Raw genomic sequence first — 26,758 nt, 5'->3', positions numbered from 1 at the left:
TGTAATATATTTGGGGACATTACTGTTTTACTATCTTTGACATAGAAGTTGAGGGCGTTCTCATTATGAAAACATACTAAAAATCACCTTTTCTATAACCTGTAGATGGGTAGGACTGGTTTCTGAACAAAGACTTCAGACCTGCTCTTTTCTATAACCTGTTGAGTAAAACACTATACAGTGCCTTGCGAAAGTATTTGGCCCCCTTGAACTTTGCGACCTTTTGCCACAATTCAGGCTCCAAACATAAAGATATAAAACTGTAGAAGAAAAAGAATCAACAACAAGTGGGACACAATCATGAAGTGGAACGACATTTATTGGATATTTCAAACTTTTTTAACAAATCAAAAACTGAAAAATTGGGCGTGCAAAATTATTCAGCCCCTTTACTTTCAGTGCAGCAAACTCTCTCCAGAAGTTCAGTGAGGATCTCTGAATGATCCAATGTTGACCTAAATGACTAATGATGATAAATACAATCCACCTGTGTGTAATCAAGTCTCCGTATAAATGCACCTGCACTGTGATAGTCTCAGAGGTCCGTTAAAAGCGCAGAGAGCATCATGAAGAACAAGGAACACACCAGGCAGGTCCGAGATACTGTTGTGAAGAAGTTTAAAGCCGGATTTGGATACAAAAAGATTTCCCAAGCTTTAAACATCCCAAGGAGCACTGTGCAAGCAATAATATTGAAATGGAAGGAGTATCAGACCACTGCAAATCTACCAAGACCTGGCCGTCCCTCTAAACTTTCAGCTCATACAAGGAGAAGACTGATCAGAGATGCAGCCAAGAGGCCCATGATCACTCTGGATGAACTGCAGAGATCTACAGCTGAGGTGGGAGACTCTGTCCATAGGACAACAATCAGTTGTTTATTTCACAAATCTGGCCTTTATGGAAGAGTGGCAAGAAGAAAGCCATTTCTTAAATATATCCATAAAAAGTGTCGTTTAAAGTTTGCCACAAGCCACCTAGGAGACACACCAAACATGTGGAAGAAGGTGCTCTGGTCAGATGAAACCAAAATTGAACTTTTTGGCAACAATGCAAAACGTTATGTTTGGCGTAAAGGCAACACAGCTCATCACACTATTCCCACTGTCAAACATGGTGGTGGCACCATCATGGTTTGGGCCTGCTTTTCTTCAGCAGGGACAGGGAAGATGGTTAAAATTGATGGGAAGATGGATGGAGCCAAATACAGGACCATTCTGGAAGAAAACCTGATGGAGTCTGCAAAATACCTGAGACTGGGACGGAGATTTGTTTTCAAATAAGACAATGATCCAAAACATAAAGCAAAATCTACAATGGAATGGTTCAAAACTAAACATATCCAGGTGTTAGAATGGTCAAGTCAAAGTCCAGACCTGAATCCAATCAAGAATCTGTGGAAAGAACTGAAAACTGCTGTTCACAAATGCTCTCCATCCAACCTCACTGAGCTCAAGCTGTTTTGCAAGGAGGAATGGGAAGAAATGTCAGTCTCTCGATGTGCAAAACTGATAGAGACATACCCCAAGCGACTTACAGCTGTAATCGCAGCAAAAGGTGGCGCTACAAAGTATTAATTTAAGGGGGCTGAATAATTTTACACGCCCAATTTTTCAGTTTTTGATTTGTTAAAAAAGTTTGAAATATCCAATAAATGTCATTCCACTTCATGATTGTGTCCCACTTATTGTTGATTCTTCACAAAAAAATTATATCTTTATGTTTGAAGCCTGAAATGTGGCAAAAGGTCGCAAAGTTCAAGGGGGCCGAATACTGTACTGTATGGTCTACACTTGGCATGTCTTTTTTTGTGTGTTTTTCCTAGTGTTTTTTATACACCGAGAGAGAGAGAGAGAGAGAGAGATGGTTATATGAAGTGCTGGGCAGGAGTCATATGATGAGGATTGGACAATGAGCTACGTCAAAACAACATTGACTACAGTGTTAAATGATGGTGACTATTTGCAATGTTGTGGAGTGCTATATTCAGAGATGTTGATGAAGAGGAGGATGAGGGGCTGGTTTCGTGGGTGTTGTCTCACTCATTCACAGGTGCAATTGACACCACAGCAGCAGGAATAGCCCTGGTTAGTTGTTAGTTGGTGAATAAGACTGCCCTGTTATCAGTGATATCTTACTCTGTCTCTCTCCCTCCTCTCTCTCTCCCCTTCATATCTCTCCATCCTTTTCCCATGCTGCCCCATCTCTATCTCTCACATCTCTTTTTACAAACAGCCGTGCTTATATTGATCGCCTCGGGCGGGTAGCTTCTTCTCACACTCTTACCACTTGGAACACAACAAACGCCTCTCCCAGAGAGATTTAGAACCTGTTTTTGTCGGACAGCATTTCTTAGCCTGTGTTTAATGCTCCTAATTTTCTAAGTCATTCATTAGAGCAGGTGCAGCATCAGGGGATGTCTACTGACTATCTGAGCTGCCAGATGGGCCAACTACAGCTGACCGCTCAGCCAGGGAGACCGGGGGGACTGAGGGGGGCGGAGGGGGACTGGCAGGTACAGTGTGGGGGTCAGTCTGGGCAGATGCTCCCTGAGACACAGAGCTCTCTGTCTCATCCCATTACCTGTGACTATGGCCCAATAGGGAGGCTAGATTGGAATGAAGATGTGTCCGTCTTGATTTACAGTGGGGAGAACAAGTATTTGATACACTGCCGATTTTGCAGGTTTTCCTACTTACAAAGCATGTAGAGGTCTGTAATGTTTTATCATAGGTACACTTCAATTGTGAGAGACGGAATCTAAAACAAAATTCCAGAAAATCACATTGTATGATTTTTAAGTAGCCAGTCTCCAGACCTGAACCCAATAGAAAAACTTTGGAGGGAACTGAAAGTCTGTATTGCCCAGCGACAGCCCCGAAACCTGAAGGATCTGGAGAAGGTCTGTATGGAGGAGTGGGCCAAAATCCCTGCTGCAGTGTGTGCAAACCTGGTCAAGAACTACAGGAAACATATAATCTCTGTAATTGCAAACAAAGGTTTCTGTACCAAATATTAAGTTCTGCTTTTCTGATATATCAAATACTTATATCATGCAATAAAATTCAAATCGGCAGCGTATCAAATACTTGTTCTCCCCACTTTATGTCTTGTTCTCAGTGCAAAATGGGTGTGTGCATGTATGTTTGCATGCATGTGTAGTCTGTGTGTGCGCACTCATAGTTTGTGTGCATGCATGTTTGTGCATGCTAGTGCACCTGTGTGTCTTCATGCCTATTTAACTGCTCTGCCAATATACTCTAACGTATATTGCCCCTTGCATGACTGAGCTGGCATTTGAGAGGGCCTCTCAAATGTATTCTCCCCTGAGAGATTTGGTCATGAAGCCTGCTGATCTGTGGCAATGTGATCTATGGTGCTCGGGAGATAAAGGCTATTACCACATTGCAGGCATGCCAGGGACTTTTCTCTATTGGACCAAGGAAGGATCCAAATGATGGCCTGAACAATTGAGTTGTCAATGGTTTATATATTTCATTTCGATTCCTAATTGTGGAGAAGGTAAAAGTAATCCCGTCATATGTCTTCCCAAAAGGGCAAATCATTTCCCCTGAAATGCAATCTCACCGCTGCGTTAGAAGGAAGGAATCCTTTGCCATGTCACACCAAAGAAACCTTTGAGTAGGTGGACGGAGAATTAGCTGATGAGGTTAATTAAGCAGACAATAGAGGATCAATCTCGTTGTGTCACCAACAGCTATTATTCTTTTTCATCTTTTTAATGGGAGCTTGCTCCTCAAAGTCATAGGAAACTTGGCGGCGGAAGACAGAAGACCTGGTTGGTGAATGAAGAAGCTCTGGGGTAATTTAAAAATGTAATGCTTTGCATCTATTACAGTATGTTACTTGACGATGGTAGTCCCTCGAATCTCTCAATCAATCAGAGAAGATTGCAGCTGGCAGGCATCGCTGCTACGAAAAACAGGTGGGGAGGATGTGGGTGGGTGGATGGGGACTGAAGGGGGAATGGTTTGGGGTTATCTTTGTTGTGCATTTATTTGATTGTTTTTGTACCTATAACCCCCTGTCTGAAAAAAAACACAAAACCAAATAAAAAGTTCTGGGGTTATTAAAATGAGAGAAAGAGACAGAGCTATGCAAAGGTGAGGGAGAGAGAGTCTTTTCTTTTCTCTTAGTTAGAATATGCTGATCTTTAGCCCAGGCTGTCACTTTTGATAAATGAGATCAGTGTTGCCCGAGAAACCATGCAGCCATGCGGGAAGAATTAAAATGGCACTGCAGCAGAAAAAAGGCGACACATCACAAGAGCGGAGCCTTACAGGGCGTGATGTTGTGTGTGTGTGTATGTGCGTGCGTGCGGGCATCTGTCTGTCTGTCTCGCTATATCTGTCTGCCTTCCTGTGTGTCTGTAGCAGGATGCTCCATTTAACAAGCCGAGTGAACCACAGCTCTCCACTCCCTCCGCAATTCCCACCCTACCATGTACCCCTGCCATTTAGTCCTTCAGGCCCTCCTTCCCGGCCCAAATCACTGATATTTCCCCTAAACACAACCGTCTCCATCAACTTGGTATTTCCCTCTCTAAAGTGCACACTCAGAACAGACGTCTTTGCAGACTCATGCAGCCCTCCATTCAGGAAGGGGATAGAGGAGAGGAGATATCTGTTCTGAAAGCTACTTAGAGCCCATTCACTAAACCGCTAGCAGAAAGATGCTAATAGGCACCCGGTCTTGAAGATGAAATAAAGTATCAGTCCTGATCCAGCTTCTGCAGACAAAGACTCAACACCCAGATCGAGACGTTTACACTGGATCACTCTGTCTGCAAGGTGACAGAGATGGGATTGTCACATGCAGCCAGGCAGAACTCTCCCAATCCGATATCGTCATCTGACTAGAACTATGCAGCACACAATATTAAACATGCACAGAAAATCCAATATCTCAATCTCACTAGAAAACATATGGTATACAATCCGAACATACAGCATATGTACAGGCAGGCACTGTCAAAGTAAATGTGTGGGTGAATATATAAATCTCAGCCACACGTTCTTCCCTGTAGGCTTATGTTAAGATCATATATATAAGGGAAGATGTGTTTTACCTGCCTGCGATACCAATTATAGAACTGCAAGTACCCACGTCTGAATGTGATGCGGAGGCTTGATAATTATCTGGGTCGGAAACATTTCACCTTCAGCCGAGCCTCTTAATGAGAGAGATACCTGCTAAAACAATGCAAGAAACCGGTAGGAGTATCATATCCATGGAAATATGAATCATGGTTTATTTTCCGGGAAGTGTACCTTGAGGTCTTCGACTATATTTGCTGTGCTATCGTCTAGGACCTGAACAGTCAGCACCCCGTCAAGAACATCTGAACGTCGACAATCTATTTTCCCCTGAGTAAATTATGATTTGACAATAACAATGAATAATTACAAGAATGATAAGAAACGAGTGAGCTTCTTCGATACAACCAACATTCGATTTGAAGAGTTCACAGTACAGTTGAAATCCTTTGACTAATAAGGGTTTGATATGATTTGTTATACAATGGATAACACCAGCATTATCACAAATTAGTCATCATGTTGTCGTGGCCTCTGTGCTACCAACATTGTGACCACATTCTATCCAGGCGCCATGTGTTCCTCTCCTTTTCCTCAGGCAACTGATTAGCCCATATTGTAAGCAGACATTTGAACCTCTGTGATAATGTTCTTATGCACCTGCCAGTGGGTGAGCATGTTAGAAGCTAGACCTGTGATGAATTTTTGCCGGTCAAATTATAAACCCTTGTTAGAAATCGGGAGTTCCGGGATGCGAAATCTCAACCCTCGCAAAGAGAAACTCTCAGCCCCCCCAATATGGACCTATATTAAACACCTATGAATGGCGTAATGATCAATATGAATAAACATTTTACTAATCCATTCTAAATGCTTTATTATGTTCAACTGTCTGACTCAATCAGAACCTAAATATAAATGTATTTTACTCCAATGTTTGTAAACAAGGTAAATGTAAGCAAAAACCATATAGTCTTAAAAATGATTCAAACTATAATTTGGATATCATGGACGGTCAATCTTTGCGTCCATAGCTCTGTCTATGAATTTGAGAGTGATTACATTTCTCCAGACCCATCCCTCAGCTTTTTACCGAAACAGGGGCGGGGATTTGCTTTGTTATTGTTTCAACTGCTGATTTCCACTTTAAAGTGAAGCGTGCTCTCTTATCCATCCTTGCAGCTTTGCCGTTTCTCGATTCACCGGGCCAATGATTAGCCACCTCCATTTTCTGGAGATCAAAAGCCCCAGAGATGCTTTGTGTTACCAAAGGTCTTTGAATTCTGCCGCAAGTCGACATAATTACAAATGTGGTTCAAATCAATTGATGCAAAAAAATGTCCTGCTTTATAGCATACGCTACTTTATATGGAAATCCTTGTAAGATAATATACAGGTAATTGCCAAAATAAATGAAACACTTGAGTAAATGAGGGATACAAAGTATATTGAAAGGGGTGCATGGTTAAGGTTCACTCAACCCTTTTGAGGGCAAGGTGAACACCAATAAACACACAGTCATCCTGAGAGATCACCTTTAACCTATGGGGAGACAACTCTATTCTGATGGGAGTGGTCTCTTCTAGGATGACAATGCCACCAGCCATAGGGCACGAGTGGTCACTGAATGGTTTGATGAGCATGAAAACGATGTAAACCATATGCCATGGCCGTCTCAGTCACCAGATCTTAACCCAATTGAACACTTATGAGAGATTTCTGGAGAAACGCCTGACAGTGCGTTTTCCACCACCATCAACAAAATACCAAATTATGTAATTTCTCGTGGAAGCATGGTGTCGTATCCCTCCAATAGAGTTCCAAACACTTATATATGCCAAGGCTCATTGAATCTGTTCTGGCGTCTCAACACATTATTAAGACACTTCATGTTGGTGTTTCCTTTATTTTGATAGTTACCTGTATGTGAGTGAGAGAGGGCGAGAGGGCGCGAGAGGGCGCGAGAGGGCGAGAGGGCGCGAGAGGGCGAGAGGGCGAGAGAGAGAGAGAGAGAGAGAGGGCGAGAGGACGCGGGAGGGCGAGAGAGAGAGAGGGCGAGAGAGAGAGGGCAAGAGAGAGAGAGAGACTAGGCTTGTATGTTGTTAGACAAACAGGGTACGTCCATCACGGTGTGATGAAAGAGGGTGTGGATGTTGATGGATGAGTAGACAGTGAGGTCATAGAGGTGTATGTGTGTGTCACAGGCAGCTGGTGGCACCTTAATTGGGGAGGACGAGCTCATAGTAACGGTTGGAACAGAATAAATGGAACGGTATCAAACACATCCAACACGTGGTTTCCATGTGTTTGATACCATCCCATTTAATCCATTCAAGCCATCACTATGAGTCATCGTCCCATCAGCAGCCTTGTGTGTGTGTGTGTGTCTGTGTGTCTGTGTGTATGTGTGTTTGTGTGAGGACTTGCGCTTGTGCCCGCTTGCGTGCCTCATGTGTGTGTGTGTATGTTTGTAGACCGCATGTGTGTGTAGCTGACATTATCAAGATTAATAAGAGGAAGATTAATGAAGCAAGTCATAGACATCGCCAATGCTTTGGGCTTGAGTTATTACCCTGAATTCCCTGATCACAAAGAATACATTATGTTTACAGAATTATCTCCCCTTGAGTGAATTATCCATTATTGGAATTGACCTGTGTCACATGACTTCCCCGAAAGGGACCTTACGGTGTCCTCAGAGGACCATAAATGACACGAGCCATTAAAGGGCAATCTTTTCCATGATTAATGGCTCTGTCATAAATGCGGTGTGTTTTAGACAAATTGTACATGTGTTGCAGAACTGTTTAGACAACCTAAGCTTGCACAATTGTTCTGTATCCTGACTAGGTGTGTGCATTAGTGTGAAAGTAGCACAGGCGGGTCATTGATGTTTAAGTTGGTGACTGTCACGTCCTGACCTTAGTTCCTTTTTATGTCTCTATTTTGGTTTGGTCAGGGCGTGAGTTGGGGTGGGCATTCTATGTGTTTTTTCTATGTTTTCTATTTCTATGTGTTTGGCCTGGTATGGTTCCCAATCAGAGGCAGCTGTCAATCGTTGTCTCTGATTGAAAACCATACTTAGGTAGCCTTTTCCCACCTGTGTTTTGTGGGTAATTATTTTTCCGTGTGTGTGTTTGTGTGCACCTCGGTTGCTTCACGGTCTTTGCTGTTTACCTGTTTGTTTTTTGGATTAATTCGGTTTCACTTTCATTAACAGATGTGGAACTACATGCATGCTGCACCTTGGTCGATTCATGACAGGGAGTTTGAGGATAGCGACAGTGACAAACACATTATAATACCAAAATGAAACTCCAAAAGGGCATGTCAAACAAAAGACACCAAATCAAAAGCCCCGCGGGTCAGGAGATCACACTCATTCAGCTGATTAGCTCAGTAATTCCCTCTACCTGTGCACACCACAGACTTGTTATGCATACCGACGGCTCCTTACCTGGTCCCAGCTGCCACTGCCCCCTATAGATAGGATGCATTTGACCTGTATTTCAACATGGAGTCAGTCCCATTGAGACCAAGGTCTCTTGCGTAAGGGAGCCCTGCATGCACACAATTGACTAAATATAATAGAATACAAATATACAAAATTACAAACACACTCACGAAAAACGATGACGTCAATCAAAGAGGTCCTCAATTAATTAACCTTGTGGACTGTTCAGAAGACACCATCAACTCTGAAGATTGTTCCGTATGGGTTGCTAAGACATTTACAGCTGATTTTCCAGAGTTAGTCATCCATGAGATTGGGTATGGTAACTCGTACGTCTAAAGGTTATTAGTCTATGATGGTAGTGTGCTACCACACTTACTGTACCAACATAACACATCGGGAGCTTGGGACTATAACGTTCTATCTGCAAAAAGATGATTCTGAGATAATTGGCATTACATTTCAGAACCCGCATAGGTTTGACTGGTGTCAGCTATTTTTATATTGCATTCTTTTGAACATAGCAACCAGAATTGGGGTATTTAGAGTACGATATACACCCCCCCCAACCCCCCCAAACCCCTCTTTTTACGCTGCTGCTACTCTCTGTTTATCATATATACATAGTCACTTTAACTACACATTCATGTACATACTACCTCAATTGGGCCGACCAACCAGTGCTCCCGCACATTGACTAACCGGGCTATCTGCATTGTGTCCCACCCGCCAACCCCTCTTTTACGGGACTGCTACTCTCCATTCATCATATATGCATAGTCACTTAAACCATATCTACATGTACATACTATCTAAATCAGCCTGACTAACTGGTGTCTGTATGTAGCCTTGCTACTTTTATAGCCTCGCTACTGTATATAGCATGTCTTTTTACTGTTGTTTTATTTCTTTACCTACCTATTGTTCACCTAATACCTTTTTTGCACTATTGTTTAGAGCCTGTAAGTAAGCATTTCACTGTAAGGTCTACACCTGTTGTATTTGGGGCGTGTGACAAATAAACTTTGATTCGAATTGATTTGACATGGCCAAATGCTCATCGAACATCGCTTTCCAAAATCATCGGCATTAATATGGAGTTGGTCCCCCCTTTGCTACTAAAACAGCCTCCACTCTTCTGGGAAGGCTTTCCACTAGATGATGGAGCATTGCAGGGATTTTCTTCCATTCAGCCACAAGAGCATTCATGAGGTCTGTCACTGATGTTGGGTGATTAGGCCTGGCTCGCAGTCGACAATCCAATTCATCACAAAGGTGTTCGATGGACTTGAGCTAAGGGCTCTGTGCAAGCCAGTCAAGTTCTTCCACACCGAACTCGATTTCTGGATGGACCTCGCTTTATGCACTTGGGCATTGTCATGCTTAAAAAGGACAAGGCTTTCCCCAAACTGTTGCCACAAAGTTCGAAGCACAGAATCCTCTAGAATGGCATTGTGTGCTGTAACGTTAAAATGTCCCTTCACTGGAACTAAGGGGCCCGAACCATGATAAACAGCCCCAGACCATTATTCCTCCTCCACCATACTTTACAGTTGGTGCTATGCATTGGGACAGGGGGCAAACCCAGGTTCGTCTGTCGGACTGCCAAATGGTGAAGCGTGATTCATCACTCCAGAGAACTTGTTTCCACTGCTCCAGAATCCAATGGCGGACGTGATCTTAGTCTTGTGTGTGGTTATTGTGCTGACGTTGCTTCCAGTGGTACTTTGGAACTCGGTAGTGAGTGTTGCAACCGAGGACAGACAGTTTTTACGCCCTACACACCTCAGCACTTGGCGGTCTCATTCTGTGAGCTTATGCGGCCTACCACTTCGCGGCTGAGCCGTTGTTGCTCCTAAACATTTACACTTCATAACAACTGCATTTACAGTTAACCGGGGCAGCTATAGCAGGAAATTTGACGAACGGACTTGTTGGAAAGGTGGCATCATATGATAGTGGAACGTTGAAAGTTGCTGAGCTCTTCAGTAAGGCTGTTCTACTGCCAATGTGTGTCTATGGAGAAGGCTGTGTGCTTGGTTTATACACCTTTCAGCAACAGGTGTGGCTGAAATAGCCGAATCCACTCATTTAAAGGGGTGTCCACATACTTGTTTCATATGGTGTAGGTAGAGAACATTGAACAGAACAAAGTTATAACTTAATTTTGACAAAAATGCAAATAGAACATGGTAAATATAAATGTTTTGATGTCTCACTGGAGCAACACTTGGTTAAATCTGCCTCTATGTATGACTGTCTTACAACTAGCTGTTAGTAGATAAGTGACCTAATATTGTTTTTAAATGATTAATTAGGATTCACAGATTTATTGTAAAGACCCCCCCCCCACACACACACACACACACATACACACACACACACACACATCCACCCACATACATTCCTATCCGGCCATAAACAACAGATCAAATCTAGTTATAATCCATGTGGATTTGATGGCAGCTGTTGAGTTTGATCAAAATGCAGTCCAATCAATACACATCAAGATTACCCAGGGAGGCTGTCAACAACAGGCCCCAAAACCCCACTGCTCTAGGCAGAGATCCGCATAGATAGTTTACAGCAGCATGAGCTCATGATTGTCTGCCATAGCAATAGTGAAATGAGAAGTGCCCACTATGAAATAACTAATCATATCTTTCTCTCATATCTCTCTCTCTCTCTCTCTCTCTCTCTCTCTCTCTCTCTGTGTGTAGGTTCCTTTGTGTGACTCTACCATGGACCACATCCTCTGTTGCCTGCTGGTCCTGGGAACCGCAGTGATGATGGCCCATGCATGCCCTAAGTACTGTGTCTGCCAGAACCTATCCGAGTCCCTTGGGACCCTGTGCCCCTCCAAAGGCCTTCTCTTCGTCCCGTTGGACCTCGACCGGCGCACTGTGGAGCTCCGGCTGGGTGGCAACTACATCCTCCGCATCACTCAGCAGGACTTTGCCAACATGACCGACCTGGTGGACCTGACGCTCAGCCGCAACACCATCAGCTACATCCAGCCCTTCTCCTTCGGCGACCTGGAGACCCTGCGTTCCTTACACCTGGACAACAACCGCCTCATGGAGCTGGGTCCAGAGGATCTCCGGGGCCTGGTTAACCTGCAGCACCTCATCCTCAACAACAACCAGCTGGGACGCATCTCAGACAGGACCTTCGAAGACCTGGCCCCCTCCCTGGAGGATCTGGATCTGTCCTACAACAACCTGAGGAGCCTGCCCTGGAACTCAGTCAAGCAGATGGTCTCCCTCCACCAGTTGAGTCTTGATCATAACCTCCTGGACTTTATCCCTGAGGGGACCTTTACTAATCTAGAAAGGTTGGCTCGCCTGGATCTCACCTCCAACCGGCTGCAGAAGCTGCCCCCAGACCCCATCTTCGCCAGGGCACAGGATTTGGTGCTGTTGACCACGCCCTACACCCCTCAGCTGTCCCTTAGCATCGGGGGAAACCCCCTGCATTGTAACTGCGAGGTGCTGTGGCTGCGGCGGCTGGAGAGGGATGACGACCTGGAGACCTGCGCTTCCCCTCCCAGCCTGAAAGGGCGCTACTTCTGGTATGTGAGGGAGGAGGAGTTTGTGTGCGAGCCGCCACTCATCACTCAGCACACTCACAGGATGCTGGTGCTGGAGGGCCAGACGGCCAGCCTGAGGTGCGAGGCTGTTGGAGACCCCACCCCTACCATCCACTGGATGGCCCCCGATGATCGTCTCCTTGGCAACTCATCCCGTACCGCCGTCTACCGCAACGGCACCCTGGAAATCCTCATTACCACCTCCAAGGACTACGGTACCTTCACCTGCATCGCTGCCAACGTGGCTGGAGAGTCCACCGCCTCTGTGGAGCTGTCAATCATCCAGCTGCCCCACCTTAGCAACGGCACCAGTCAAGCCTCACAGCCCAAGTCCCGCCTCTCAGACATCACAGGCACCACTAGGATCAGCAAGGGGGTTCCTAAGAGCCCGCCTGAAAAAGTGGTCACTGTGTCAGAGGTGACGGCCATTTCAGCTCTGGTTAAGTGGACAGTCAGCAAGGCAGCGCCCAAGGTGAAAATGTTTCAGCTCCAGTACAACTGTTCGGACGACGAAGTCCTCATCTACAGGTAACAAATGCAGACTTTTTTAAACGTTTCATTTATTTTCAGATGAGAAGGTACACCGATAGCTTTGATCTATGAAGTAACAAAATAACAAGTTGTGATATATTGTATGGAGGAGACACTCAATACAAGTGTTGTTTTAACACTCCAGGTGACTTGTTTTGATTGCCTGAAGAGAATTTGTCTCTCAGCTTTCACCAAAGATAGATGGAGTACAGTAAACAATGCCTTTTACACTAGACAAAATGCACAGCATCAATAACACTGCCACGTGTACAGAACTTTCAGTTGTCCATAATAATCCAAAGTGATCCATCCATCATCCATTGCTTTTGTCTGTCCTTTGAATTGTTCGACAGCGAAACAACTCACTCTCCAATTTTACACTGCCTTTTTTCGCTAAGCGCTGCATGGCCGTTTGGCTCGCTTATGCTTAGTAGGCCATAGGCAAGAGAATTCCATCCCTAAAATCAATGGGTGAATATTCTGTCAATCCAGAGCTATTTGATGAGGCTGAAAATGTATTACTGGAAGCTGATACATTGTAAAGTAGCAGATCTCCAAACGACTGTGAAACCAGCCAGAAAGGAAATCCAATTACATAATGCCATTTAAATCAGTTACTCTGTTAAAACCTTGAGAACGTCAGATAATTTCAGCTGGAGCCTCGGGAGATGTATCCCTTTCGTTATATATTTTATTTTATTTCTCTCTCATCAGTTTTTTCAGTCATTGCCACTACAGTTCGTTATTATAGCGTTTTAGTTTAGAACATTACTTATTTCACTGGAATTGGACGGTAGATTATAAATTGCCATTATAACAGGGATGATTAAAATTATAGTGTAAATCTTGCAACCTATAGTCAGTGTAATCAAACATTTTTAGAATAGGAGGGATTGGCAGCTGTTTTCAGAGCTCCTGACCGCTAAGATCAGGGGTTGGTGTGTGTGTCTCTTTGGAAACATCTGCTGGTGCGCAATCTCTAATATTAAGGAGGTCTCGACGTACTGCTTGCCTGAGATACTATACGTCGTGATAAGCTGTAGACGATACTATTTACCAAGAAAGCTTTCATCTTTCACAAACTGATGCTGGCATTAAGACCACACTCAACCAACTCTATAAGGCCATATGCAAACAAGGAAACGCTCATCCAGAGGCGGAGCTCCTAGTGGCCGGTAATTTTAATGCAAGGAATCTGAAATCCATTTTTATCAGGTATGAAGGTAAGACCCAGATGCAGACCATGTTGAATAAACAATAGTTTAATATTCCAACAGGGGCAGTAAATAGACAGATCAAGGCAGGCAGTAGTCAGTAAACCAGTGGGGCAACGGTACCGTGTGGCAGGCAGGCTCAGAGTAAGGCAGAGATCGGTAATCCAGAGGGGGGCAAAGTGGTCAGGCAGGTCGGCTCAGAGTCAGGACGGGCAAAGGTCAAAACCAGGAGGGCAAGAAAAAGAGAGTCTGGAGAAAGCAGGAGCTGAGACACAAAACGCTGGTTGACTTGAACAAACAAGACAAACTGGCAACAGACAAACAGAGAACACAGGTATAAATATACAGGGGATAATGGGAAGATGGGCAACACCTGGAGTGGGGTGGAGAATATCACAAAGACAGGTGAAACAAATCAGGGTGTGAAAGTTTTACCCCATTTCTACCAGCATGTCACCTGTGCAACTCACACGGACAAAAACTCTAGATCACCTTTACTCCACTCACATAGATGCATCCAAAGCTCTCCCCCACCCTCCATTCAGCAAATGGGACCATAACTCTATATTCCTGATTCCTGCTTACAAGCAAAAACTCAAATAGGAAGTACCTGTGACATGCTGGTAGAAATGTGACACATACGGAAGTGGTCCAATGAAGCAATGCTACAGGACGCTAAGCTACAGGACTTATCCGATGCCATTGTGGAGTTTACCACATAAGTCACCAGCTTCATTAATATGTGCATCGACAACGTTATCTCCACAGTGATCATATATACATATCCCAAAAAAAGAAATATATGGATTATGGGCAACATCCGCAGTGAGCTAAAAACTAGAGCTACCGCTTTCAAGAACCAGGATACTAATCCGGATGCTTATAAGATATCCCGCTACGCCCTCCGAGGAACCATCAAACAGGCAAAGCATCAATACAGGACTAAGATCGAATCCTACTACACCGGCTCTGACACTTGTCGGATGTGGCAGGGCTTGCAAACTCTCACGGATTACAAAGTGAATCCCAGCCATGAGCTGCCCAGCGAGCCTACAAGACGAGCTAAATGCCTTCTATGCTCGCTCCGAGGCAAGCAACACTAAACCATGCGTGAGAGCACCAGCTGTTCCGGATGACTGTATGATACTTAGCCGATGTGAGTAAGACCTTTTAAACAGGTTAACATTCACAAGGACGCAGAGCCAGATGGATTACCAGGATGTGTCTTCACTGACATTTCCAACCTCTCTATGACCTAGTCTGTAATACCTACATGTTTCAAGCAAACAACAATAGTCCCTGTGCCTAAGAAAGCCAAGGTAACATGTCTAAAGGACTACCGCCCCATAGCACTCACATCTGTAGCCATGAAATGCTTTGAAAGTCTGGTCATGGCTCACATCAACACAATCATCCCAGAAATCCTGGACCCACTGAAATTTGCATACCGCCCCAACAGATTCCCAGGTGATGCAATCTCTATTGCACTGGCCTTTCCCACCTGGACATAAGTAACACCTATGTGAGAATGCTTTTTATTGACTACAACTCATCATTCAACACCATAGTGCCCTTCAAGCTCATCAATAAGCTAAGAAACATGGGAATAAACACCTCCCTCTGCAACTGCATCCTGGACTTCCTGACTGGCTGTCCCCAGGTGGTGAGGGTAGGCAACAACACATCTGTCACGCTGACTCTCAACACGGGGGCACCACAGGGGTGTGTGCTCAGTCCCCTCCTGTACTCCCTGTTCACCCACGACTGGGTGGCCGTGCAAGACTCCAACACCATCATTACGTTTGCAAACGACACAATGGTGGTAGGCCTGATCACCGATGATGATGAGACAGTAATAATATTACATCATATTTCAGTGTCAAGAAGATAATCTGACCTGAAATCAGATTATCTAATCAAAATAAAACATTAATATATATATATATATATATATATATATATATATAACTTACAGTTACACGTCAAAAAGTCTGTTACAAAACACACAAGCTGTGTTCCAAAATGTAAAAGTAGAAAGTAGTGTGGTACCAGGACAACAACCTCTCCCTCGATGCGGGCAAGACAAAGGAGCTTATTGCCACAATTCACATCGACAGGGTTGTAGTAGAGGCCGGTCAATAGCTTCAAGTTCCTTACTGTCCATATCATTCAGGACCTATCATGGTCTAAACACACCAGCACAGTTGTGAAGAGGGCATGACAATGCCTCATCCCCCCAGGAGGCTGAACTGATTTGGCGTGGGCCCTCAGATCCTCAAAAAGTTCTACAACTGCACCACTGAGAACATTTTGACTGGCTGCATCACCACTTGGCATGGCAACTGCTCGGCATCCAACTACAAGGCGCTACAAAGGGCAATGTGTATGGCCCAGTACATCAATGGGGCCAAACTCCCTGCCATCCAGGACCTCTAATATAAGTAGTTTCAGATGATGACCTTAGAAATTGTCAAAGACTCTAGTCACCCAATTCAGACTGTTCTTTCTACCACTCGGCAAGCGATACCGGAGCACCAAAGTCTGGGACCAAAAGCACCTGAACAGTTTCTACCCCCAAGCCATAAGACTGCTGAGCGTTTAATCAAATGATATCTTTATCTTAATTGTTTTGCACATACTCCTTTGCACTGGCTCTATGCACACTCACAAAACTCTCTCCACACACACACACACACACACACACACACACACACACACACACACACACACACACACACACACACACACACACACACACACACACACACACACACACACACACACACACACACACACACACACACACCACATACACTCACAGACACAAAACACACACAGATGCATATTGACACCACGCACACACACTCACACATAGACACATTTTCACACTTCACATACACTACCGTTCAAAGGTTTAGGGTCACTTAGAAATGTCCTTGTTTTTGAAAAAAAGAAAAAATTTTTTATCTGTTAAAATAACATCAAATTGATTAGAAATACAGTGTAGACATTGTTAATGTTGTAAATGACTATTGTAGCTGGAAAGGGTTGCAAAGAAAAAGTAATATCTCACCTCCCGGGTGGCGCAGTGGTCTAAGGCACTGCATCGCAGTGTTAGCTGTGCCACCAGAGACTCTGGGTTTGAGCCCAGGCTCTGTTGCACCCGGACACGACCGGGAGGTCCATGGGGCGACGCACAATTGGCCTAGCGTCATCTGGGTTAGGGAGGGTTTGGCCGGTAGGGATATCGTTGTCTCATCGCGCACTAGCGACTCCTGTGGCGTGCCGGCGTGCCGGGCGCAGTGCAGATGTACGGTGTTTCCTCCGACACATTGGTGTGGCTAGCTCCCGGGTTGGATGTGCGCTGTGTTACTTAAGAAGCAGTGCAGCTTGGATGGATTTTTTTTCGGGGGAAGCATGGCTCTCGACCTTCGTCTCTCCCGAGCCGGTACAGGAGTTGTAGTGATGAGACAAGACAGTAACTACTAACAATTGGATACCATGAAATTGGGGAGAAAAAGGGGGTAAAAAAAGCCATATCTCAGACTGGCCAATTAAAATAAAAGATTAAGATGGCCAAAGAACGCAGTCACTGGACAGAGGAACTCTGCTTAGAAGGCCTCATCCCGGAGTCGCTTCTTCACTGTTGATGTTGAGACTGGTGTTTTACGGGTACTATTTACTGAAGCTGCCAGTTGAGGACTTGTGAGGTGTCTGTTTCTCAAACTAGACACTCAAATGTACTTGTCCTCTTGCTTAGTTGTGCACCGGGGCCTCCCACTCTTTCTATTCTGGTTAGAGCCAGTTTGCAATGTTCTGTGAAGGGAGTAGTACACAGCGTTGTACGAGATATTCAGTTTCTTGGCAATTTCTCGCATGGAATAACCATGGATATTCAGTTTCTTGGCAATTTCTCGCATGGAATAACCATGGAATAACCTTCATTTCTGAGAACAAGAATAGACTGATGAGTTTCAGAAGAAAGGTCTTTGTTTCTGGCCATTGTGAGCCTGTAATCAAACCCACAAATGCTGACACTCCAGATACTCAACTAGTTTAAAGAAGGACAGTTGTATTGCTTCTTTAATCTGAACAACAGTTTTCAGCTGTGATAACATAATTGCGAAAGGGTTTTCTAATGATCAATTAGCCTTTTAAAATTATGAACTTGGATTAGCGAACACAATGTGCCATTGGAACACAGGAGTGATGGTTGCTGATAATGGGCCTCTGTACCCCTATGTAGATATTCCATTAAAAATCAGCTGTTTCCAGCAACAATAGTAATTTACAACATTAACAATGTCTACACTGTATTTCTGATCAATTTAAAGTTATTTTAATGGACAAAAAATGTGTTTTTCTTTTAAAACAAAAGACATTTCTAAGTGACCCCAAACTTCTGAATGGCAGCGTACATTGCTGCTGCTCTGTTTATTATATATTGCCTAGTCACTATTATCCCTACCCACATGCACATACTGAATTACTTCAAATACTCAACTACCTCATACTCCGGCACATTGACTCGGTACTGTCTACTTTTTAACTCTGCATTTTTTGGAATGGGCTCATAAGTAAGCATTTCCCTGTAAAGTATACAGCTGTTGTATTAGCCGCATTTGACCAATCATTTTTTATTTGATTTTGATAACAGCAAGTGAGAAAAACAGTCCTTCTTACTCTTCAACACAAATCTCTGACACTCAAAATATTACATGCTTTCTCGTGTCTCTGCCAAACCTAAATCATCAAGGGTAAAATACGTAGAATTGACAAAGGGCTTGGAAGAGAATCAAACAGTATACTGATTTGCCATATGGTTAGGGAAAGATAGAAATAATATGCTGTCTACCCAGAGGATGTATCATCATGAATATGTTAAGGGCATTATGTTTATCCATCAGGATTTTAGAGGTAGAGATGGAAGCCAAGGAAGGTGCTATCTAGAACCTAAAAGGGTTCCATAGGAGAACCATTTGAAGAACCTTGTTGGTCCCAGATAGAACCCTTTTGGGAACCCTTTTCCACAGACCGTTCTACAAAGACCCAAATAATTGTTCTCCCTGGAACCAAAAAGGGTTATCCTATGGGGACAGCCAAAGAACCCTTTTGGAACCCTTTTTATGGACATAGTAATGGAAGTTATGTGTGAGACGGGAACATTCAGTGATATGTCAGTTGAATTGCAATGAGGCCCCCCCATATAATGGTTGGATTGTCGCATGCCATTTGATTTAATGCCTATACTTCTCCTCGGCTTGGAGATGTGCTTCAGAAATGATAGCAAGCTCTTGGGGCCACTATTATTGGCTATTAGCTGGAGTTGAAGAGAGTGGTGTGGATCCACGCTCCACTGCTCACGCATCACAAAGAAACATGCTACTTTGATTAGCACTCTCTGTGAGAAATGGTTAATGTGCCTCATGCCATATAGTACTCAACATCATGTAATGTCAAGATAATTTTCTCCACTCTTTTTACTGTATGTTGTGTAAGCATTAGTCCATAGTACACACAGAAAGGGGGTTCTTGCCCATCTAAAGCCTTTCCCTGAACCCATTTTACATTTCTGTTTGTTGAACTTGAACCTATCCTTAGGCCAAGACATTAATACTTGAGAATGTGGTCTTTTAAATGTGTCCCATTTGGGTACAAGTGAACGGATGACTTCCTATGTTAGTCATAACGTAATGAAATATTCAGGCAGATCATGAGTTTTTTTAAGGGAGGGAGATGGGATCTGCATTTGCATTTTAATGGTGCATTTCAGACAGAAATCCGAGGTAGAGATGGATACATTCGTCTTTTTAAGTTATGATGAATACCTTTCTAACGAATGACTGCTGGCTCTGGACGCTGCTGGGATATTACAGCGTTTACTTTTTCGTTCTTTACTTTAATTTCTGTTTGATCTGGCTTTGGAATTGAGCACTTTTACCGGCGTCTTGGTTTTGTCTTCGCCCAACGTTTTTCATTCAGCTTTTCCCTTTGGTTGTTTTTATCTGCTCCACCACGTGTCTGGTAAGGTTGAACGCGTCCTCTCCTACTCAGCCTCCTTACAAAAGCTTCTCCCAAGTGGGTGTGACACCTACTCACGTTGCCTGCTGCACTGCTGCTTGGATCCCACCCGGCGATCTGGGCCCCATCTGCCCTGGCCTGTGTCCCCTTGTCTGGCACAGGTACCCTAGTCACACTCCCCCTCTCTCCCGAGCTTTCGCTCGCTCGCATCGAGCACACACGCACATACGTACATACACACACGCCACAGAATTTTGACTGATCTGAATTTTATGTTGGCTAATTAACTTGTGAATCATATTATTTGAGCTTTACTCAGCAACACTTTAATTAACTAGCATAAGCCTACTATTTATTTATTTTATATTAGACTTTTATAACCTACTGAACTCATGAAGAGCTACTCTCTCACATTTTTTTTGTTGGGGCAAGAGACTCTTTGAAGTTACAATGGCTAGCCCCAAACCATTTAACTTTTTTCTTCTGGTTTGTACTATTTGCTCCATGACCCCTACACGCTTTGTTGACCATGAACTTGCTTGTCACCTGACCGTGGGACAGGCAATGTTTGTTCCCCAAATCGTGACTCTCTATCGGTTGCATGGTATCTTGGACTCCCAGTCCATTCAAACCCCTTCTCGCCAGGCTTTGTATTCATGTTACCTGATGAAATTGCTGTACACTATGATCTTGTTGCCATCTGATGCACATTCAAATATCATAGAAAATCAGCTCTCCCCGTCCTCTGCTGTGCCATGATTGTATTACTGCAGATGATATCTGGAAATGTGCATGTACACCCTGGCCCGTCTACTGTTGATAGCCCCAATTCTGACTTGTGCTCTGGTGATTTCGGCTTCACTGATTTTTGCTCTCGTAAAAGCCTGGGTTTTCTGCACGTTAATACTAGAAGCTTATTATCTAAAATTGATCAATTGAAAGTGTCGGTTCACAGCTCCAATCCAGATGTGTAGTTCATTACTGGGACATGGTCAGAGAAAGTGTTCTCAACCCTGATGTAAACCGTTCTAGTAATAACCTTTTTTGGCAAAGTGTCACGTTCCGACCTTAGTTCTTTTATTATGTCTTTGTTTTAGTATGGTCAGGGCGTGAGTTAGGTGGGATGTCTATGTTCTTTTTTCTATTGATTTGGGATTGTTCAGCCTGGTATGGTTCTCAATCAGAGGCAGCTGTCAATCGTTGTCCCTGATTGAGAATCATACTTAGGTAGCCTGGTTTCCCTTTTGAGTTGTGGTGTTTATTTTCCGTGTTAGTGTTGGTGCCACACGGGACTGTTTCGGTTTGATTACTTCACGTTTATTGTTTTGTTCAGTGTTCATTACTTTATTAAAAAACATGAACACTTCCAATGCTGCGCTTTGGCCCTCACCTTCTTCCACCAAATCAAATCAAATCAAATTTATTTACATAGCCCTTCGTACATCAGCTGATATCTCAAAGTGCTGTACAGAAACCCAGCCTGAAACCCCAAACAGCAAGCAATGCAGGTGTAGAAGCACGGTGGTTAGGAAAAACTCCCTAGAAAGGCCAAAACATAGGAAGAAACCTAGAGAGGAACCAGGCTATGTGGGGTGGCCAGTCCTCTTCTGGCTGTGCCGGGTGGAGATTATAACAGAACATGGCCAAGATGTTCAAATGTTCATAAATGACCAGCGTGGTCGAATAATAATAAGGCAGAACAGTTGAAACTGGAGCAGCAGCACGGCCAGGTGGACTGGGGACAGCAAGGAGTCATCATGTCATGTAGTCCTGGGGCATGGTCCTAGGGCTCAGGTCCTCCGAGAGAGAGAAAGAGAGAGAGAAGGAGAGAATTAGAGAACGCACACTTAGATTCACACAGGACACCGAATTGGACAGGAGAAGTACTCCAGATATAACAAACTGACCCCAGCCCCCCGACACAAACTACTGCAGCATAAATAGTGGAGGCTGAAACAGGAGGGGTCAGGAGACACTGTGGCCCCATCCGAGGACACCCCCGGACAGGGCCAAACAGGAAGGATACACCACAGACGATCGTTACACAATGCAGATCTTCCAAAGGAGGTTTGATTTGCTGGTTTTAAGCATTAAGCATTAAGCTTCCAAATAGCACGTTGTTGACTTTTGCTGGGTGTTATTGTCCACCATCAGCACCGGCCTTGTACCTTACCTGCTTTAAGCTCCCTCCTGGCTCCTTACACTAAGTCACAAATTATCCTACTTGAGAAATAAGTGCACTCAGGTTATCCGGAAGGCCAAAGTTAGTTACTTTTAAGGAGCAGTTCTCTCTGTGGGTCTAACCCCAAGATGTTCTCGAAAACAGTGAAAGACCTGGAGAATAACTTCCTATTTGACTCAGTCATGCCTGCTTGCACATCCAACACTTCCTCATCTCCCAGCCCTTCTAATGCGACTAGCCTTTGATGCTCCTCCCTCTTTTCCCCCTGCCCCGCTACACAGTTTCTCCCTGCAGGTGGTCACTGAGTCTAAGGTGCTAAACGAGCTCCTTAAACAACACAAACAACACAAAACAACAGCAAAAGTCAACAACATGCTATTTGAAAGCTTAATGACTTCCGGCGCCGACAGAGATGGCCGCCTCGCTTCGCGTTCCTAGGAAACTATGCAGTTTTTTGTTTTTTTACGTGTTATTTCCTACATTAGTACCCCAGGTCATCTTAGGTTTCATTACATACAGTCGAGAAGAACTACTGAATATAAGATCAGCGTCAACTCACCATCAGTACGACCAAGAATATGACTTTCGCGATGCGGATCCTGTGTTCTGCCTTTCAACCAGGACAACGGAATGGATCCCAGCCGGCGACCCAAAAAACGACTTCGTAAAAGAGGGAAACTAGGCGGTCTTCTGGTCAGACTACGTAGACGGGCACATCGTGTCCCACTTCCTAGCATTCTTCTCGCCAATGTCCAGTCTCTCGCCAATGTCCAGTCTCTTGACAACAAGGTTGATGAAATCCGAGCAAGGGTAGCATTCCAGAGGGACATCAGAGACTGTAACGTTCTTTGCTTCACGGAAACATGGCTCACTGGGGAGACGCTCTCGGTGGCGGTGTAGCCAGCGGGTTTCTCCACGCATCGCGCCGACAGAAACAAACACCTTTCTGGTAAGAAGAGGGGCGGGGCGTATGCCTTATGGCTAACGAGACGTGGTGTGATCACAGAAACATACAGGAACTCAAATCCATCTGTTCACCTGATTTAGAATTCCTCACAATCAAATGCAGACCGCATTATCTACCAAGAGAATTCTCTTCGATTATAATCACAGCCATATATATTCCCCACCAAGCAGACACATCAATGGCTCTGAAGAACTTTATTTGACTCTTTGCAAACTGGAATCCATACATCCTGAGGCTGCATTCATTGTAGCTGGGGATTTTAACAAGGCTAATCTGAAAACAAGACTCCCTAAAATGTATCAGCATATCAATTGCGCCACCAGGGCTGGCAAAACCTTGGATCACTGTTATTCTAACTTCCGCAACGCATATAAGGCCCTGCCCCGCCCCCCTATCAGAAAAGCTGACCACGACTCCATTTTGCTGATCTCTGCCTACAGACAGAAACTGAAACAAGAAGCTCCCACGCTGAGGTCTGTCCAACGCTGATCCGACCAAGCTGATTCCACACTCCAAGACTGCTTCCATCACGTGGACTGGGACATGTTTCGTATTGCGTCAGGCAACAACATTGACGAATACGCTGATTCGGTGTGCGAGTTCATTAGAACGTGCGTTGAAGATGACGTTCCCATAGCAACGAATTAAACATTCCCTAACCAGAAACCGTGGATTGATGGCTGCATTCGCGTGAAACTGAAAGCGCAAACCACTGCTTTTAATCAGGGCAAGGTGACTGGTAATATGACTGAATACAAACAGTGCAGCTATTCCCTCCGTAAGGCTATCAAACAAGCTAAGCGTCAGTATAGAGACAAAGTAGAATCTCAATTCAACGGCTCAGACACAAGAGGTATGTGGCAGGGTCTACAGTCAATCACGGACAATAAGAATAAATCCAGATCAGTCACGGACCAGGATGTCTTGCTCCAAGGCAGACTAAATAACTTTTTTGCCCGCTTTGAGGACAATACAGTGCCACCTTCACTGCAGCCGAGGTGAGTAAAACATTTAAACGTGTTAACCCTCGCAAGGCTGCAGGCCCAGACGGCATCCCCAGCCGCGCCCTCAGAGCATGTGCAGACCAGCTGGCTGGTGTGTTTACGGACATATTCAATCAATCCCTATACCAGTCTGCTGTTCCCACATGCTTCAAGAGGGCCACCATTGTTCCTGTTCCCAAGAAAGCTAAGGTAACTGAGCTAAACGACTACCACCCGTAGCACTCACTTCCGTCATCATGAAGTGCTTTGAGAGAGAGTCAAGGACCAAGGTCCTGTGTGGCCATAGCACCTGCAACGCCAGCCCTACCTAGGGACACCCATATGTAAAAGACCCACTTGTAAGTCTTTGGACAAAAGCGTCTGCTAAATGGGATATATATATATATATATATCACCTCCACCCTACCTGACACCCTAGACCCACTCCAATTTGCTTACCGCCCAAATAGGTCCACAGACGACACAATCTCAACCACACTGCACACTGACCTAACCCATCTGGACAAGAGGAATACCTATGTGAGAATGCTGTTCATCGACTACAGCTCGGCATTTAACACCATAGTACCCTCCAAGCTCGTCATCAAGCTCGAGACCCTGGGTCTCGACCCCGCCCTGTGCAACTGGGTACTGGACTTCCTGACGGGCCACCCCCAGGTGGTGAGGGTAGGCAACAACATCTCCACCCCGCTGATCCTCAACACTGGGGCCCCATAAGGGTGCGTTCTGAGCCCTCTCCTGTACTCCCTGTTCACCCATGACTGCGCGGCAACGCACGCCTCCAACTCAATCATCAAGTTTGCGGACGACACAACAGTGGTAGGCTTGATTACCAACAACGACGAGACGGCCTACAGGGAGGAGGTGAGGGCCCTCGGAGTGTGGTGTCAGGACAATAACCTCACACTCAACGTCAGCAAAACTAAGGAGATGATTGTGGACTTCAGGAAACAGCAGAGGGAACACACCCCTATCCACATCGATGGAACAGTAGTGGAGAGGGTAGTAAGTTTTAAGTTCCTCTGCATACACATCACAGACAAACTGAATTGGTCCACTCACACAGACAGCATCGTGAAGAAGGCGCAGCAGCGCCTCTTCAACCTTAGGAGGCTGAAGAAATTCGGCTTGTCACCAAAAGCACTCACAAACTTCTACAGATGCACAATCGAGAGCATCCTGGTGGGCTGTATCACCGCCTGGTACGGCAACTGCTCCGCCCACAACCGTAAGGCTCGCCAGAGGGTAGTGAGGTCTGCACCGGGGGCAAACTACCTGCCCTCTAGGACACCTACACCACCCGATGTTACAGGAAGGCCATAAAGATCATCAATGACAACACCCACCCGAGCCACTGCCTGTTCACCCCGCTATCATCCAGAAGGCGAGGTCAGTACAGGTGCATCAAAGCTGGGACCGAGAGACTGAAAAACAGCTATCTCAAGGCCATCAGACTGTTAAACAGCAACCACTAACATTGAGTGGCTGCTGCCAACACACTGACTCAACTCCAGCCACTTCAATAATGGGAATTGATGGGAAAGGATGTAAAACATATCACTAGCCACTTTAAACAATGCTACCTAATATAATGTTTACATACCCTACATTATTCATCTCATATGTATACGTATATACTGTACTCTATTATCTACTGCATCCTTATGTAATACATGTATCACTAGCCACTTTAACCTCTTGAAACTCCCCATCCCGGATCCGGGATTGTGACTAAGCCTCAGGCTCATTAGCATAACGCAACGTTAACGATTTCTGAAAATCGCAAATAAAATTAAAATAATGCGTTTGCTCTCAAGCTTAGCCTTTTCTTAACAACACTGTCATCTCAGATTTTCAAAATATGCTTTTGAACCATAGAAATTGACTAATTTGTGTAAGAGTATGCAAAGCTAGCATAGCATTTTGTGTAGCATGTAGCACGCAACATTTTCACAAAAGCCAGATAACCAAATAAATAAAATCATTTACCTTTGAAGAGCTTCTGATGTTTTCAATGAGGAGACTCCCAGCCACATACCAAATGCGCAGTGTTTCCTGAAAGCGTCTGTGTGTAGGAGAAATCGTTCCGTTTTCTACATGGCTACCGAAACGAACCGAAAATGCAGTCACCTACAACGTGAAACTTTTTCCGGATTAACTACATAATATCGACCGAAACATGGCAAACGTTGTTTGGAATCAATCCTCAAGGTGTTTTTTCACATATCTCTTCATTGACATGCAGTTCATGGAAGCTTGCTTCTCTCTCTGTGCCCCATGGAAAAATACTGGCAGGTGACTTTTGCGCACCATTCGGCGCAGGACACCGGGCGGACACGTGGTAAATGTGGTCTCTTATGGTCAATCTTCCAACGATCTGCCTACAAATACGTCACAATGCTGCAGACACCTTGGGGAAACGACAGAAAGGGCAGACTCATTCCTCTTGCGTTCACAGCCATATAAGGAGATCATGAAAGACAGAGCCTCAAAAATCCTTGTCATTTCCTGGAATCCAAGTCATCTTGGTTTTGCCTGAAGCTCACGTTAAAGGGCACGCACAGAGAAGATATTTGTATTTCTGGACACGTCAGAGTGTTTTCTTTCGAACAGTAGTAATTATATGCATAGTCGAGCATCTTTTTGTGACAAAATATCTTGTTTAAAACGGGAACGTTTTTCTTCCAAAAATGAAATAGCGCCACCATAAGTGTAAGAGGTTAACTATGCCACTTTGTT

The 26,758-nt window shown here is 44.6% G+C and overlaps 1 protein-coding gene across 1 annotated transcript in view; it reads left to right on the top strand.

The window, feature by feature from the left end:
- LOC135505794 (leucine-rich repeat and fibronectin type-III domain-containing protein 2-like) overlaps nt 1-26,758 on the top strand; it is a 152,516-nt gene that overhangs the window by 109,525 nt on the left and 16,233 nt on the right. Inside the window, exon 5 of the mRNA XM_064924936.1 lies at nt 11,232-12,628. Within this exon, the coding sequence (XP_064781008.1) occupies nt 11,253-12,628 (1,376 nt within the window). The 5' untranslated portion in view covers nt 11,232-11,252. The remainder of the gene's footprint in view (nt 1-11,231; nt 12,629-26,758) is intronic.

Source organism: Oncorhynchus masou, chromosome 19 (genome assembly GCF_036934945.1).
Source record: "Oncorhynchus masou masou isolate Uvic2021 chromosome 19, UVic_Omas_1.1, whole genome shotgun sequence".
NCBI classification, from domain to species: domain Eukaryota; kingdom Metazoa; phylum Chordata; class Actinopteri; order Salmoniformes; family Salmonidae; genus Oncorhynchus; species Oncorhynchus masou.
Note: the sequence above shows the minus strand (reverse complement) of the source record. Positions and strands in the feature narration are given on the sequence as shown.